Consider the following 17,067-nt stretch of genomic DNA (forward strand, 5'->3'; position numbering starts at 1 on the left):
ACATGGATTGTCGGATCGCTTTGATATATTGTCAAGAAATGTGCTTTCGGTGTTTTAGAACTAACGCTGTAGCATGCTGTGGATGCATACCATCTGCAGAAGCGGCTTTTTGATCGTTACAAAGCAAAAAGTAAATTTAATTAAATTTCCGTGTAAAATTATTTGAAAATACACATAACATTTAACGATTAAGACCTGCTAGATTTTCCTGTACGATAGCATCATGAATGTCTCAATACTACTATTGACAACTATAACGTAACCTATTCTAGATCGAAGAATTTAACCATTGAATATGTAGCAGTAGTATTCGGATGACTTTGGTTCCTGGATGGATGGGGAAATTATTGAGCTCATAAGCCGTAATCACAGGATCTGCTACATCTTGTACGGGTAAGTGAGTCGACTCACGTTACCAAATGTCAAAATTTCCATTTCAGTTCCCACAAGCCATGCGCGCATAGCTTCGCACCATTTCCGGCGATTAAATGCAACTTTTCCACATTTTCTTCCTGTTTATCGATTACGCTTACCGCACACAGGAGGGCTTAGCATTTATTTCGAGCAACGCTTTCCTGGGGATACATTCTGTTAGCACTTACGACGTAACAGTACAAAAAAGTGCGGGTTGACACTCCCTGCCGTCCCCGGCGCTGATCCCGAAACGGGCATTACAGTAGCAGCGGCATATACACAGTCTTCACTGTTGCTAATAATTGACTTCGTTATTTACCGCAACCTTACAGTTTTTGATTGTGTGTTCTACGTCTTTCGATACAACAGTAATCGTAAACTTTCCAATTGAAAAAATTTGAATTTGCCGATTAAGCGTTGAAGTAAGTACAAATAAAGATGACCTCCAGCAACTACCTATCATAAACAATTAAGTGCAGCAAAACCGTGAGCGAACGCAATTGCCGTCGGCGTCGGGTAAAGTTTTTACGTTCTGCTTAAAAGAACACTGTGGACGTGGGACTGCGGTTACGAAAAATTACTATAAGAGATTTCGGTTTCTGTTGTGGACAAGAATCGAATGGTCAACCACGAAGGTTCAAGAGTAGCTGCTTTTTGTTGCATTGCGCTGTTTTTACTGCTCGTTTGCGGCGTCGACTATAACCAATGTACAGTGGACCGGTTACTGTAAATACTAAATAATAAGCAGGTTGCGGTATCAACGAAGGGGTACGATTGACGATAGAATTAACGACGGAGTACAATTAACGGACGTTTAAACGGCAATACCCGTCGTTATTAACGAAACGAAGGGGGTATCGTTTCGTTAATAACGACGTTGAAATTCAGTAATGAACGACCGGGCCCACATACACCACTGAGCACGAAGACTGCGCAGGCGAGACAGTCTACCCAGTAAATTTCTGCCTGGGCATTCAATCCTGAGTTGTCCACTCGACTCGAATTTTCGAAAATCGTACCAGTTTCGACGTTTGCACTGCTGTCATTTATTTTTTTGCTAGTTACATTGAAAAGAAAATAATTTGCCTTTTCATAAATGTAAAAATCATTGCAAAAACTAATACTTTACTGTTGCAGCAATGTGCTATAGCAACTCTGTAGCCTGTGCTGTGCATATTCACCATCTTTCAAGTGCAACAGCGAGTCACGCATTCCAGAATGGAATGACAGTTCTGTTACTTCTGTATAACGTCTGTGCGGAAAACTCAAATCGCATTTCCTTCTAACGTGTTTGTACCACATAAAAAAATCTGCATTTTGTTATTTTTGCGCTGGTAAACGAAATTGTTTTGACATTGGTACAAAATATTGAGCGGAGACCGTCTGATACAATCATGGTTCCTCACGTTAATAGCAGGAGCAGTAAACTGCTTAGTTTATAACGCAACCTCTTATTCCAATCAACGGCACATTAAATTAACAACGTTAAAATCGTCGTTAATTTTGCCGTTAATCGCAGGGCCGTGCAAAACGCAACCTACTTAATGCTTCTATTTTGTAACAAATATTTGAGATATGTGTATATGTGTGTAGGTACTTGTACAAATCAAATTTTTGAATTCATAGTTACAATAATATTAATAATATTTGCTATTGTTGGGGTAAATGCGATAATTTTTATATTCACTGTTTCCAAAAGCTGCAGTCGCATACGGATCAGTACCAGTCAGTATACGATTTCACTCGATTTGTAGCATCAGCTTTTGGTGGATCATTATCAATATTATTGTTTCGCTTCGGTATTAAATTAGCATGAGATAAAACTACAGGAAAAAGGCGCAGATTATTAAATTTGACAGGCTTTAGGGCCTTAGGCAAACAAACGCTAACGTACCTCGACATACTGTATCTGTAATTCAGAGTGTTTTATTTATATTTAAAAATGCTCATTCTTTCTTATTAGTTCCCAACTTCCTGTGACCAGTGGCTGGTGGCATAAACTGCTGTTGTATCCCTTTTCACGTAACTGCCCAAATGGAGATAGGGCCACGAACGCTGTGTTTACGTCATATTGGTCAGTCAGCGCTGCGCCGCTAGCCAAACAGGATAAGGCACTCGTTGCTTACTACCGCGGGAAATCGCACCGGACTATCTGTTCAGCGCTCTGGGATTCGAAACCATTGGACCCTTCCGGCCGGCACCTACCCGCTTTGAGATTACCGGAAATGGGTAAAAACTTTAGAAGATCTGGCATTTCTTGCCAGACCTTCTAAAGTTTTTACCGGCGAGGCACCCCGGTCTAGAAACGGAATATTTACACCAGCATATCACATACAAGTCCAGCGTGGGAACACGGCCTCCGATTAGGGAACATCGGCAGATCCACTGTTTTCCGATTTTAGACCGTCTTCACTATAGTTTGCTGACTCCATGTGCTGCGATATTATACTTAATAGTTTTTATATTTTCGTGCGTAGTATTAGTGAGATACGTTCGTAAAAACGTGGCTACTGGGTGCCCCGGTCAGTTGTAAATTTGTAATACCGGCTAACAATAAAGAGCCGCATAGAGACAGCACCGGCAGCTTTGCCGCCTTTCTGATTCATCCATTGCTCAGCACGGTCCCGCCCCTTTCTCATTGATTTCCATCAACGGCCAGCTCCTCCCGCTGACAAATCCTATCGCTTCCTAGCCCCGCTTAGTCTTCCTTCGACCTGACATGTGCACTTTGGCTAACCGTAATAATTGTAAAGCATCGTCTCCTTGAATCCATCACCGTTAGCCCGAGAAGGTTTTTGCGTCATTCCACATATACAAGTATTAACACTACAGTGTATATTTCGTGGTACTGTGTTATCCAATACATCCTCTCATACCCCGCTCGAACAGCGTGGAATAACGGCTGACACCAGTAGTTGCGCGCCTGCACATTGTCGAGCGCGAGATCAATGGTAAGCCAACTCCAAAAACATTCCCGTTAATTATCCCATCGTTGTCCTGGTTTTCCCTACTCCACGTCTCTCTCATTCACCGACTACCGATTACAACCTGCCCTCTGTCTCTTGTGCTCTCTCGCGGCTACCCGGCTATAAATATAGCCTCGTCGATGCGCGGCTAACGTGTAAGCGCGCACCTGGAATTATCTCCTTCAGACTGTATTTATATGCCGATTCCTTTACTCAAGCACATCGTCTCCGCTTGACTGATGCTTTAATATACAGCCGCTCTTCGGTCGCAGTTTTGGAAAAATATAGTCGTGCACTCCCATTGACAACCATGGACAGACTGAATAGGATAACGCTTTATATTTCTCCGTTAATCCTCCTCCTTTCATTAGGTAAGTTGTGTGTAAAAGTACTAGTAACGGCACGCTACACTGGCATGTAAAGAATTTTTAGCATTTTTCTCTTTTACCGTACAACATGTTTATTTTGATTTTTCTAACGACGGCCGTTCGGTGAGAAAAATGGTCAGCATGTGCACTTGAAAATTGGCCATGCGGCATAGCTTTGATGAAATACTTGGGAAAGCGGCCTGGCATGTCAAGTACACTTTCTCCGGTTCACATAGTAAAAATTGTCTGACCAGCACCTACGCGCGATGCGTCTTAAAATGTAGGTGGTGAAGGATATAAAAATACACACTGACCGCTGGCCGAATACTATGTCGTCTATTCATATAACCAACGGTCGGACATATATAAATTTTGCCTGGTTGCCGGGTCTGAATGGACCGGCTTAATGAAACCTGCCGTAGCCAGTGATTGCCGAATGTGGGGCTGGAATTATTTGTTCAAGTCTTGAATGTAACATTAGAATACAAATGAGAATAATGCTATTGAGAATTGCGTGTGAGTTGGCTGCTGCAAGTGTATTATCCCGTGGCTTGAGTGGTCAAGTCTGCTTCGAGTCTTTTGGTGGTGGACTACACAGTGATGTGCAGCAACCGGTGACGACGAAAGAATACATAATTTACTCGTGATGGACCGATAAATGGAGGAGTGGGCCGAATGCAAACGTGCAAAGTGCTCCTTCCATTTTCTCTCGTCTTCTTGACTTGCTTGGAAAAATATTTCTTTGAAATTCCCATGAATTTTTCTGCGGATATGTAACAATAACGAAGTGTGACTGTTAACAACACTTTACGAAAACAGCAGGATTATTGACTTTGGTGTATTTCGGATCTTTTTCGGTCCTAGAAGGGCTAAAAGCTGTATCGATATAATTGCAATTTTGGTCTGATTATTATTTTCTTCCAGTATGTATTTTTCGTTAATTTTCTTATATGTACCGCATTCGTGCTGTTTCCAAAACGTATGAAGAATATTCTGGGATTTTTCTTTAATTAAAATTTATGAATAATTTTTTGGGATTTCCTTTGATCGCAGTTGTTTTTTTAACAAACACGAATTAAGCTAATGATCACGTTTACAAACGGAATTATCGTAGCTTACCCGGCATGAAATGTTGCATAAATTTCTTGCGCAAATCATGCCGATCAAAATAAACATAACACGCACCGGGGGTGTGCCACGTGATCGTGAGGATCAGAAGATGTAATGAGCCTGTTTGGGTGTCTGGAATAGAGGCGGTTATTGTGGGTTAAAGGGTTTGTTTTTCTTACATCCAGCTGCACGATAAGGAAAACACGCAATGCGATAAGCAAAATATGCCGCGCAATGATCGGGATGCGGTGGTATAAAGTGGTCAAACGCTCACTCTGTTTCCCCGCAACGTTTTTGTGTCCATTGGCCTTGATCGGAAGAATACCGGCACCAGCGGCATTTGTTATCTCATGCGAAGCCACAAATATTTCTGCGGTTTTTTCGTCGTGATTATTACGGTGTTCGTTAACGGGTTTACATAAAGCCGGCATTGTACACTATTTTGTTTGCTCTCCAAACCGAATTAGTGAAGGGGTGCAGTTTTTTTCCCTATGTGCATGTCAGTTTAGACGCGCGCACATTGCGAGTTGTAATGGTAGCGTAAAACCATTGTTATCGATCGATCATGCGTGTGTGTAAATGCGTAACGTATGCGCTCGTAATGAGTGATCGGTGCTACGGGTGATTCATGTAAAACTCAAGGTCAATTTTTACTCGGCTAATTTGTCGCGTTGTGTTGACACATACATAACTGCGAGTATGATTTTTTCATGAACGTAATCAGGTATAATTTCATAGCTGCTGTGATAAATTCAGTAGCTAACGGTTTTTGCGTGTTATTCTGGCGGGTAATGTTCCTAATTTGGCTATTAGCGCCCTGAAAATATGCTTTTCCTGTTGGCTGTTTCGGGTTACATAACACTTATCGATCCGTCCTCTCCACGCTGCGAAGGGTTTTCATCGCAAATGGCAGCGTGGTTTTTTTTCGGGGCGGATAAGCAAAGCGCCCGGAGGAATGATAGCTTGTGCTTGATTACACTGCGCGCCAAGAGTACTTGCATAGTCAATAGCTTAATTAAATCGATCGTCCAGTTTTGACAAAGAAGCTCCTTTCCGGAGTGTTTTCTTGTTGTTACTTTAAAGAGGCGGTTGTTCAAGAATTATTTATGAGTTTACAAAAAAAGGCTTGCGATGAAAAACACCGTTAAAAAAGAAATTTCGTTATTTTCCCACCATATTGACCTAGTGAGAACTTTTGTCCTCCCTTGCACGTTGTTATGCAAGAAAGCGGTGTATCGATTTTTTCCGTGAGGAAAATCTATGGAGCAGTTAAGCTGATAATTCGATAAGACAAGTTAGATAACGAACGGAGCTCTAAGCCGGAATTCTAAATCAACCATCTTTTTTTGGGAAGCATGACGTTGACTTCCCATCCGAGCGATTAATGCGGGAAAATTATTACTCTGCGAATAAATTTTCCTTTTCCAAAATTCATACAGCGCTATCGCTCTTTGTCCGCGGTTTGGCAGAATTTGTCAAGTCAAGATAGAAAAAAAGTGAGTCAGAGGAAACGCCTAAAAGCTTTTACAACGCACCATGGGCAGCCCGGTGGAGCGTAACGACAACGCCGGATGACTTTTCATCAACACTGTCCAAATGTGTGTTTTTTTTCTCCAGCTCTTCCCAGCAACTGACCGTACGGGTAATAATCATTGATACGGGATGTCGTGACAGAATTTCTAACCATGTGCCCACGCTTGAATACACAAACCTTTCGGGGTCAGATGGCCCCGACTATTTAACACCGCTGAAATGGCGATTCTGTTGTGTAGTGCTAATTAAACCCATACACAGCTGGCCGCATTATTGCACTATACTTGACTGAATTGTGCACACAGTTATTTAAATGGCGAATATGTTTTCGGGTAAAAACTGACCCAGCCGGTTCAAATGAGAGTCCAGAGACACTTTTGGCTGGCGCATATGGCCGCACACACACACTGCAGTCACTCGATCACTCCAGGTACAAAAGGGTTATGTTTTGCAAATATCCAAATGCCGCTGTTTGTACCTACGTCCCTGGTTATTGGATACTTAAATATGTCAAAATCGCTCTGTCAAATATTTCGTCAAAACCTTCCACTGGACCACTAGAACACACTGGACCACAGTGGAACAGAAACAGTAAATATGATGTATTGCTGCTGGTATCAGATTTCTTGCGCTGACCGTTCCGTTTCCGCGTGTGCGCAGGTGAACTCATAAGGTGTATGTTTCCGCGGCCTGTAGTAAATCATTTTGTGGAATTTATGTTTGATGGTGATGGCAGTTTGTAAGGGATTTATGACGCTTGTGAAAGCGCTATAATTCCTGATAAGGATTTATGACAAGATCGTTGATATACTCCTATAAATTTGCGGCACATACACGTGTGAATATTTCTTGTTGATCTTTTAAAAAATATTTTTGGTTAAGCATTTATCTATCATTTTCATAACTATGCCGGTACAAAAATTGAAATTTTGAATAATTGCTACCTGCATTCCAGTTGTGCAAATATTTTTTACAAATGTAAATTTTTCGAATTCCGAGTGCCCGGAGTGTCGGATAACGAATTCTTTCGATTTGCGCCGTTAATGATTAAGGTATACGGAATGTCTAGTAGGGAATACCAAAAATAACTTCCTGTCGCGGAAAACGCTCCTTCTATGCTTTTTCTTCAACGCTCCACTTGTAGAGTTTACCTTTTCCTTAAACGTAAGCTGCATTACGGTTGACATAGGAGCGATGTGAGCAGTGGGTGATTTGTTTGCCTATTTGCACAGCACAGACGCGCAGTGTTGTTTTAACGGTGCCAATATCGCACACAGCCATAGGTAGACCGCTGTCGTCTCTCGTGTTGCTTAATATTAGGCGGCAAAAGTAAAACAACAGCGTACAATAAAAACAAACCACAATTGCGGCGCGGCTTCCGCTGGACGCGACACTTGTTTGAAGAAATCTGTCGATTTTGCTCCAGTTTCGGTGCGTATGTACAAATATATATATGCCGGTTGCAGTAAATCAGTCCATAAACGTGACCACTGGTAATCAGTGTGTGAGAACGGGGAAGCTGGTAATCGCGGTTTAAATCCGCCCTCTGATGGACGAATTAACGGCATATAACCAAATTTTGTAACACAGGGAATTTGTAAGAAAAGGAATTGGCCAATTTCAGCATGCGATTTTTAAGAGCAGACGCTTTGTAAAATTGTCATGTTTGGACAGGCCCCGGATTAAGGACACATCATTAGGCCCATGTCTTTTAATGTGTATGTGCAAAAGTACAAGTGTCCAATTTTACATCTTGAGAAGAGTGGTCAGCTATACCGGTTCTTGCCGGCATAGACGTAATATTTCACTCGAAAATTGTAGGAATGTGGTGTTTATGTCGTGGGAAATGTGGTGATATGCAATAAGAAGGACGTAAAAGTTACTTTAAATGCCGGCTGTATGGGCAGTTAAAAATAAGAAAAGCCAAAGTTATTAATCAGTTTCCTTATAGTTAGTTATTCTGCATATATTTAATAATGCAGATTCGCCGAAAATATTTCGTCCCCTATTCCTTTCGTTGCCGGAAAAACGTTTTACTGGGATTATTAATTAGATTAGACCTTTTTAGGTCGGATTTGACATTTTTTAAAATACCTTTTAGGTCGTTATTATTGATTTTCCCGTAAACCCGGAGGGAGAAACTCGTGGTTGTGTGTGTTTTTCGTGTTGATCGAGCGAAACCCAGCCAATAGCTGAAATTTAATTAAGCATTCATGATTTTTTAATTCGACATGTACACGCGGTGCAGTGTGCACTTTGTGGGCTGCTGTGTGTGCGATGTACACTGCTCTTCTCTTTGTAAAAATTCCTTTTCATTTCCACAGATGATTTCAAATGCTTTCTCAGCAGGACAGCTCCACAATTCAACAGACGGTTGCAAGTTTGTACCCCATCTAATTTGTGCAGATTCTGCAAAGTAGCTGACAGACGGTCCATAAATGGAATATTTAGCATCTGCTTGTTAATTAACAAAATCGCCATGCTCCGCTCATCAAACATTTCGCCTTTTTACAATGGATACTGCGATCATTATCACTTGGCTTAACAAGCCTGAGCATTTTATGAGCTCTTCGCACATATGCACAAGTTAACACACTAATTTAAGCCTAATAAATCGGATAAAATTTTCACGCGGATTTTCAGACAAGTTATTTAAAAAATTTAATGTCTAAAGAAATACCGGCATTCCGAAAATGTTCGGCGCGATTACGGTTGGTTTGTATTGATAAGATTTTTAGGGATTAGTGCTTAATCGAGAAAAACGAAAAATCGATACGATCGTCAGCGCAGTGTTTTTCCTTAATTATCTGATTGGTATCTGTGTATTACGAAACAATATTGCTGCAGTGGGGAGATTTATTCCCACGAATGTAAATGGAACGAAGTATCAAGCGATAGAAATTTCTATAGCTCAGCTGAGCTTTGTTGATTTCTATCGAACGATTTATAAATCGTCGACGCACACTGCAGTCTGCAATTGTTTAACAATAAATGCATACAGAGTATGAATTGTGTTAAGTGGTCACGTAATTGTGTTATCAACGTGTATTTTCTCTAACACGAATTTGACCCGTTGACAGTTGACGGGAAAAACTCATTAGGCGCTAAAGAAAAGCCGCGGTGCTATCTATTTAAAAGGGAATAACTAGGAAAAGAAAAGAAATGAGCCGCGGGGCAAAACTGGGACACTGGAGCACTGTTCTGGCAAATGCACAAACAAATCGGAAACACGATGCAGGGAGAAACGGTTTCATAATCTGGAGAAGGATTGTCGGCCATAAAAATCCAGTTTTATGACCGCAATTGTGGGCGGTTTATTAATTAATATCTCTTTTTTCCTGATTGTCATTTGCCAGACAATTTTTCTAAATTAGTTTTGAGCGATTTTGTAAATAAGTTGTTTTATAAAATGTTAATTTTTAGTGCTGAATTATTTTTCGCCAGTAAAAATTTTAATTAAGCAGTTTTTCGGTAATATAATTTAACAATTTACAACGATGTCTTGCACGATTTTTGACCGGTCTGGTTTACAAAACAAATATTTTTTAATTGCAGTCATTGAAAACTGGAAAAGGTGTGGCGCCATGCCGCCGTATTCCCAAGCTACTTATGATTAAAACTGTTATTTATGTACAATGTGTCAGTATGTTAGTGTGCTACTTGGGGTCAACTCTGCATTAGTGGTCAATTTTTATACAAATATAACGATAAATAAACACTCGGCATCCCCATCCAGCGGTAGCCGTACAGTGGATATGGAGAGGCTGAGAATAAATTCGTCTGGATTGTTCTGAGTGCACGGGCGTATTCGGTTAACTTCCTGATCGATTACAAAGCGTATCCCGCGGGGACAAGAAAAGAGCTCCCAAACACTGCGCTATAGCTAGTGCACACACAGAGAGCCTCGGCGCTGCAGTAGCCCTTTCTCCCCGCAAATCTCGTCAATATAGACGTTTATTCCTCGGCTATTTGGCCGAGGTCAGCGGAATTTGTGGGATGATTCAGTTGACTATATTTACAATCCGGATTTGTTGCATCAGCGTATTTACGGTGAATGGGCGATGGGTGATTCCTTGTCAGGGGAAATTATTGGATTTTTACCTAATTAATTGCCGGGATTGCACGTGCCGGTATAGATAGAATGCACATCCGGAAAATTCGATAATTGGGGATGATGGCACGATGGGGACAATGGGCGATGAATAATTCACCGGCTAATAGACACGGCAATGTCCCCTACCTGACAGTCTAATGTATACTTCTACGCAGTGTGCAATACAAGTTGGAATAATTTCAATGCATTTGGTGTTTTTAAATTATTTCAAAACGTTTTCAGGCGTTTTTTTTTCGTTACGATTAAAGCCACAATTTTTTTCCGCCTTCGCAGATTAATGGTCAAATTATTTATTCCGGGATAGAGTTTTTAATTTGCGTAGGATGACCGCTTTTTATGGAAATAATACGGAATCATAAAAAATCTTGTCACTATCTCCACGTCCGGCTGCAAGGCATTAATCAATGTTTTCTCACTATGGGTTCAATAAAAAAGCAATTTTCTCAGGGGTTTAAATCTTCCCTTACATTTGCGCGGGCTGTAAGTGAAACTTGACATGCTTCGCTAATCGTTTGTTCGATGAATCAAATTTTAAATATATACAGTACGAGCACGTTGTCGGCGGTGTAAGCCTTGTGTGTGTGTGCATCTGCCGGTGATTGGCGAAAAGGTGGAAAACGGATACCCCTGCTGTGCATCAATCACCATTTGTTCCGCCACACTGGGCTTCTGTTCGGCAACTGCACGTTACAGAATATATATCACGCAAAAAGCTGTAAATTTTTTACAAAATTGTGAGTGCCTACTCCAGATGTGTCAGCGCGCGGTGCGGCATATGTAGTGTAAAGCCATTTCGGAAATGAGTTTTCTCCCGGTGACTAATAACCATTCATCCTGGCGAGGTCATCGTGCGCCCTGTGAGCGCATGTGCAGTGTGCAACTGGAGCCTTTTTTCTATTTCTTTAAAGTGAGCACGTTTCCTTCTAGACAAACCTGTGGAGTGCAATCTCAGGCCTGACAGGGTCGTATAACAGAAACACTTCAAAGCCTATCTTGCCACGGTAGATTTAAAATGTCACTAATCGACGGTGCCATGTACACCGTTAACAGTTTCGTCAATTTCAAATGAGAGCATATGTACTGACGCGTGTACTTGCATAGTTACATAAGGCGTGAACGTTACCTAAAAATTTTACCGGCCCGTAAAACCAAAAAATACGTATATGTATTTTTTGCACATTAGAATAAAGAAACATTGTATACATAATAATACCAATATCGAAGCGTTCTGGTTTTCGCAGTGATTAAGAATTATAAAAAAAATGCTGATATGTCCGATATAATATTTATATTATTATATTCATTCATGTTTTCTTGGTTTTAAATTGTATGTGGAGTTGTGGATTATGATATTATTAATTTTTCATTTTTGGATTAGAAATTTGTGAACGATTAGAAATCAGATGTCGTGCGAGCGAAGAATTTACCTTTCGATTACTGCGAATAATATGCTAGCCCGTATCCAGCCGCGCAAACTGTTTTCAGTGGCAGTATCACATTTCCCATTTCGGAATTACACATTCTAAACCTATTTTGACCATTTCCTTTCTAAGCGAACATAAGCCGCTTTGTCCGTAGCCTGAGAATATTAGGAATTTGAAGGTATTAAGAGGCCCTTAACATGGCCAGGATAAGAGGTGTGCAGTTGTGTACGCGTGCTGAACGGAGGCCGGTGTAGGTGGCCATGGGTCATAACCCACTTTTTGCACCCGCGATTACCATCCCTTACATTGCACTTTCCCGTTGCATCCCGCAATCGATGCCCGATTACTCCATGCACGCCGGCAGCATGATCAGCCACACTGCCGAATGAATGCCGGCATTTTGTCGCTGCACACGTCCAGTGCGCCGGCATATATGTATGCGGTTCTATGCGTGTTGTGATGATCGGTGTTCTAATGTATTATGCCCATATCGGCTAGTGTATCTCTGTTTGAACTGATCCCAATCTTTTGTCCCATGATGGATGCTGCAGTGGACGCGGGAATCGCCGCGTGTCCAGCTCGCAAATTGTGAAACCAGAGCAGCGTAATAACTGAACTAATCGCTCGCGTATAATGCAACTAATAGTTGGTATTAAGACCGGCCAAAGATCAAATGAAGCTGCATTTAGCCAAGGCTAATCCGCTCCCGTATACGAATGCCGCCCGGCGTAGCTCATTTTCTAATGTTATATCCAGTTTCTTCCGAATGATGAATTTATTACAAAACTGAATAGGTTTATCGGGAGCGGTGATGGACTTGAAAATTAGATCATATTTCATAACAAACGGATAAAATGAAAAGGTGTATGCACTGACGTATGCACGCTTGAGTATTGTATTTCACAATATAATTATTTTATTTTCGATATTTCGACATTAATGTTCTGTTCATTATTTTAGTCTATAAAAAGCGTGAGCGCATTAGCTGTCGGTGAAATTACTAATTACCGTGGAAACATTATCCTGTGAGTAATTTCGGTGTTGTGACATGGCAGCGGCACTCAATACTGGACATCACTAACCTGAAAACAGTTAATTAAATATTCATGACTTTTCATGTAGCGAACACATCGCTGCGCCTGAGCGTGTCATGCGTAGTCGGAAGTGTTAAGTTTTCCGCACCAGTGGTCAAAAACATTTAAGTGGCCACTAGCCGGGCGCAATAGATAGAAAATCCAAACCTCCACTCTTCCCGGCACTCTATAGCATTTGCATCTTGCGAGTAGTACTGTAATTCCGGCCGCGCGCACGGCATGTGAAATTAATCAGAACACACTTCGGCCGGCCATCCCAAACGGGGAAGAGACGGGCAGCACTCCAACACAAAAGCTTATCCTAATTGACAGTACAGTCAGGACCGACCGGACCGCACTGGCCGATCGCGACGCGCGGGAGACCCCCTCCCGGTGGCTGTCATGCAACTTCTAGCCGCAACTGATGGAGAGCCACGTGTCAGCATAATCAAGTTGCCGGCTTCCACTGAATTTATTCTAATGATGATTCCGTGTTTTCTCCATACTTGACAGGGAAATGGCGGGTTTTTATGGGGCCCTGTTTATTGGGGGGCTGTTACATTTAGATTGTCGCAGTTCCATCATCATCAATGGGGTCAATTAAAGGGAATCAGGAGGGATAAATTGATTTTATGTCGCGTTCTGGCCTACTTTTCCTGCGGTTACCGGTGCCGCACAAACACTAGTCATCGGCAAATAGTTCCGGACTTAAATATGCCATATTAATTCCCATAAATGTATGGCGGATTTTCCATATCCGCTGATATAATTAGATTGCGGTCGAAGTATAGGTAAAGGATTAACGTAGGCTTTGATTTGTTGTACGTACATGCTTTACCGTAGGCGCACACATGAAACCTGAAAGTTTTGTTGAAACGTATTAACAGCAAGGGACAGTCAGTAATGGTTGTTTTTCTCTTCCGTAGTTTCTGCCGCCGAAAATTCCCGTGCGCCCCCTACCGGTGCCCTGGAATTACAGCCAAATGTAAAAACGCGTTATGAAGAAGAAGGAAAAAGTTTTACACAGTATTGCCGGATAAACAAAGATTACACGCCCGCTGGACCGATACGATGGCTGAAAAATACTGTAACAGAAATCAAGAGCGATAGAAGGTAAGCTACATGTGTATTATGTACTGTATATCTATAAAAAAATTTATGGTAATTTTGTTAAAGCGCTTGGTAATTGGTATACGGCAGTTTATCAGCTTATCATTTTGATATGAAATTTTCCTATGAAGGCATTCATTGTTTTTGTGTGAAATTATTTTGTTTGGCTGAGATCAAATGACAGCATTCGTCCAGCTGTAAATACAGTACATCAATTTCAGAATATATTCGGGTAGCAGTTAAATTTGTTATGATTCGTATTGATTCCGCAATTTGTTCTCCACCACCACTGTGTAGCGGTATCGATTGGAGTCTGGTAAATAATAAAGGCGTTTTGTCAGTCCATTATGGTGTATTAACTGGACTAGGATGGACACCAATGTGTTTGTCCCGGTGCCACGCAATACAGATTCATCAAATTGCGTCTGTATCCCAATGCAATAGCCGGGCTTGACCGGTGCTGTGTGGCTGAGGCAATCGATATAGGCCACTCATCCCTGTCTTGGGATGGTCAGTGCGCTCGTGTTTATTCATTTCCTTGGGAGTTCTTTAATTATCCCATCTGATAAATGAATTTGTCGGCATAATAGGCAATTTCATTATCCGCTGCCGGTTCCCACTGACCGCGCCCACTGCGTCCATTCACGGGACGCTCTAACTGCATTACTGTGGTCATCTGGGGCACATTCGGAGTGAATGCGAGTGTTGACGGTGTTTTTCAATTTTGCAGCATCAAGGTCCAGAATAAATCAGCTTCCCTATCCACATTGTGGTTCGGCAAGATCAAGCGGACGGATGAAGGCGTCTACACGTGCGTGGCCAAGATTCAGGGCTACGATGAGGAAGCGAAAATTGAGTTCAAGTTGAACGTGTTCGGTGAGAGTGTCTGCTAAAGTTTTGGAAAGTCTGGATGGCAGTGTGCGTGTTGTTCTTTATTGCAGCGGGAATTGATTTCGCCAACGTCGCCCGCAACCAGACCGCTGATCTGGGCAGTGACTACACGCTCAAGTGCGACGTGCAGGGCGACCCGAAGCCACGTGTCAGCTGGGATCGTGACGGGAAGACGATTGACTCGTCCAGCGCAAGTACGATTTGTTTTATTTATATACGTAGATGAATGTGTAAGTTTTTTTTATGTACGTTTTTTTATATGACAACCGTGTAGCGCTAGGTGAAAATGTTTACCGGTGTGGATTTTCTAGTTTTGAGAGCAATAGTCAGGAATGGTACAAAAAGGTTACCCCTTATTATAAAGTTATACGCTAAAAGATTCCGGTTTAGCGAGGTCCATTGTATACTCTGCTACAGATTTATGTAATGATTTCTTTACAGATGGGAAGTACCGGCTGTCCGACGGCGCCGATAGTTTAACAACGCTGACCGTGATGAAAGTGGCTAAAACGGACGGTGGTGCATACGAATGCGAAGCCGAACAGATCACCGATATTTCGTCCCGATCGGACCGCGTCACAATCACTCTTATAGTTAACTGTAAGTGTTCGAAGGCAATAAAGTGAAAAAAATCGGTCTTAGAAGACAACAAAATAAAATTGACGAAAATCACTTTTGAATAGATTTCGTATTCAAATATATGTGCGAATACATAATAATCGGTAACGAGAGTTTGAGTAGGAATTCGAAATTGTTGCCTGTTTTTCACAGATCCGCCAGAATTCCCGGATGCTGAAGCAGAGAAGGCTTACGCGTTCTTGGGCGGAGAAGTGAATATGCAGTGTTCCGCGGAAGGCCAGCCGCGTCCGAGTTATGAGTGGTTCTATAAAGAGGACGGCAACTTGGTGGAACAGCCGGGCTACATTAACTACGATCCCGCCAATGCGGCATCCTATAGCATTCTCAATCGCAATATGACTGATAAGTCGCTCTTCCGGGAGTATGTTTGCAAAGCGCGCAATGCTCTGGGTACAGCCGAACGCACCTTCATTATTAAGGAAGTTGGTACGTCCAAAAATTTTTTATCAAAAATTGTTTTAAATAAATGTTAAAAGGTAAACAGATTTATAAATGTGTATGTGTACTCAGTTTGCTGCGTACTTACGATTGTCACTTGCCGGCATTAAGTAAAACGTTCGGTTTGCTGTGCAGATAAGCCAAAATCTCCGGTTCTCCGTTCGCACCGCGTCAGTGGGAACAAAATCGAAATCGAGTTGATTCCACCGCAAGTCGAGCCGCCCATGACCATCAAGGGATACCGGGCGTTGGTACGGCCAATTAACACCGGGTGGGAAAACGCTACAACGATCGACTTTAATATGGGTAAGAAAAACTTTTTGCTTTAAAGTCATTTCCGGTGTGATAGTGGTTTGTTCTATTAAATATTTATCCCTTCAGGAAAACTCCATTACATCGATTCTTTGTATCACGGCACGGATTACGAAATTAAATTCGCGGCTCGTAATGAAATTGGATTGGGTGAATTTTCGGACAGCCAACAAGTGAGGACGCATGATTATTCGTCGGGAACGAAAGCCGGCTCGTTCAGCGGAAAAGTCATCGTTTTTGTATCGTTGTTTCTGTTTGTTCTGTTGATATAAAACGATCCATTCATGTTTCCAGATGTTTTATAAAATTCAAGGCAGTTACAGGCATTTAACTGGATGGTTTTGTGTTTTTGAAGTATTGTCATGGTTTTTATGTTTAGATAGGATCTTGTGTTTTCTTTTGTTACGTAGAGGTTTTTTCGGCTTTCGACTGTTTTGAGTCGTAGATGTAGTCGTTTGCTTATTCGTTTGCTGCACATGTACATGCTGAAAAAATTGTGTTGTTGACTGTATTGTACAGAATACTGTTTTTTCGCTCTTGAATGTAGAATTAAAAATATTTCAAGCATTTTCGCGCCAGTAAAACGTAGGACGTCTCAAGCGTGAGTCAAATCTAAGCATCTGAACCGATACAACTTCATTCATTGTAATTTGAAACAGTGCCATTTCATTAACC

At 41.7% G+C, this 17,067-nt stretch overlaps 1 protein-coding gene across 1 annotated transcript; it reads left to right on the top strand.

Annotated features, from left to right (window-relative positions):
- The first annotated feature begins 3,137 nt into the window (after nucleotides 1–3,137).
- LOC129583315 (neural cell adhesion molecule 1-like) lies at nucleotides 3,138–16,959 on the top strand. Its single transcript, XM_055475080.1, has 8 exons — nucleotides 3,138–3,751; nucleotides 13,929–14,115; nucleotides 14,843–14,988; nucleotides 15,054–15,197; nucleotides 15,445–15,603; nucleotides 15,775–16,068; nucleotides 16,216–16,386; nucleotides 16,462–16,959. Exons 1-8 carry the CDS (start codon nucleotides 3,691–3,693, stop codon nucleotides 16,662–16,664), a joined length of 1,365 nt encoding a protein of 454 aa, XP_055331055.1. The 5' UTR covers nucleotides 3,138–3,690; the 3' UTR covers nucleotides 16,665–16,959.
- Nucleotides 16,960–17,067: the final 108 nt, after the last annotated feature.

Source organism: Paramacrobiotus metropolitanus, unplaced genomic scaffold, assembly GCF_019649055.1.
Source record: "Paramacrobiotus metropolitanus isolate TYO unplaced genomic scaffold, Prichtersi_v1.0 Parri_scaffold0000010, whole genome shotgun sequence".
Taxonomy (NCBI): Eukaryota; Metazoa; Tardigrada; class Eutardigrada; order Parachela; family Macrobiotidae; genus Paramacrobiotus; species Paramacrobiotus metropolitanus.

Coding starts and splice junctions, on each gene's coding strand:
- LOC129583315 (XM_055475080.1), top strand. CDS start 3,691: ATGGACAGACTGAATAGGATAACGCTTTATATTTCTCCGTTAATCCTC. Junction 15,604..15,774: donor AATCACTCTTATAGTTAACT/GTAAGTGTTCGA, acceptor TGTTTTTCACAG/ATCCGCCAGAATTCCCGGAT. Junction 16,069..16,215: donor CTTCATTATTAAGGAAGTTG/GTACGTCCAAAA, acceptor TTTGCTGTGCAG/ATAAGCCAAAATCTCCGGTT.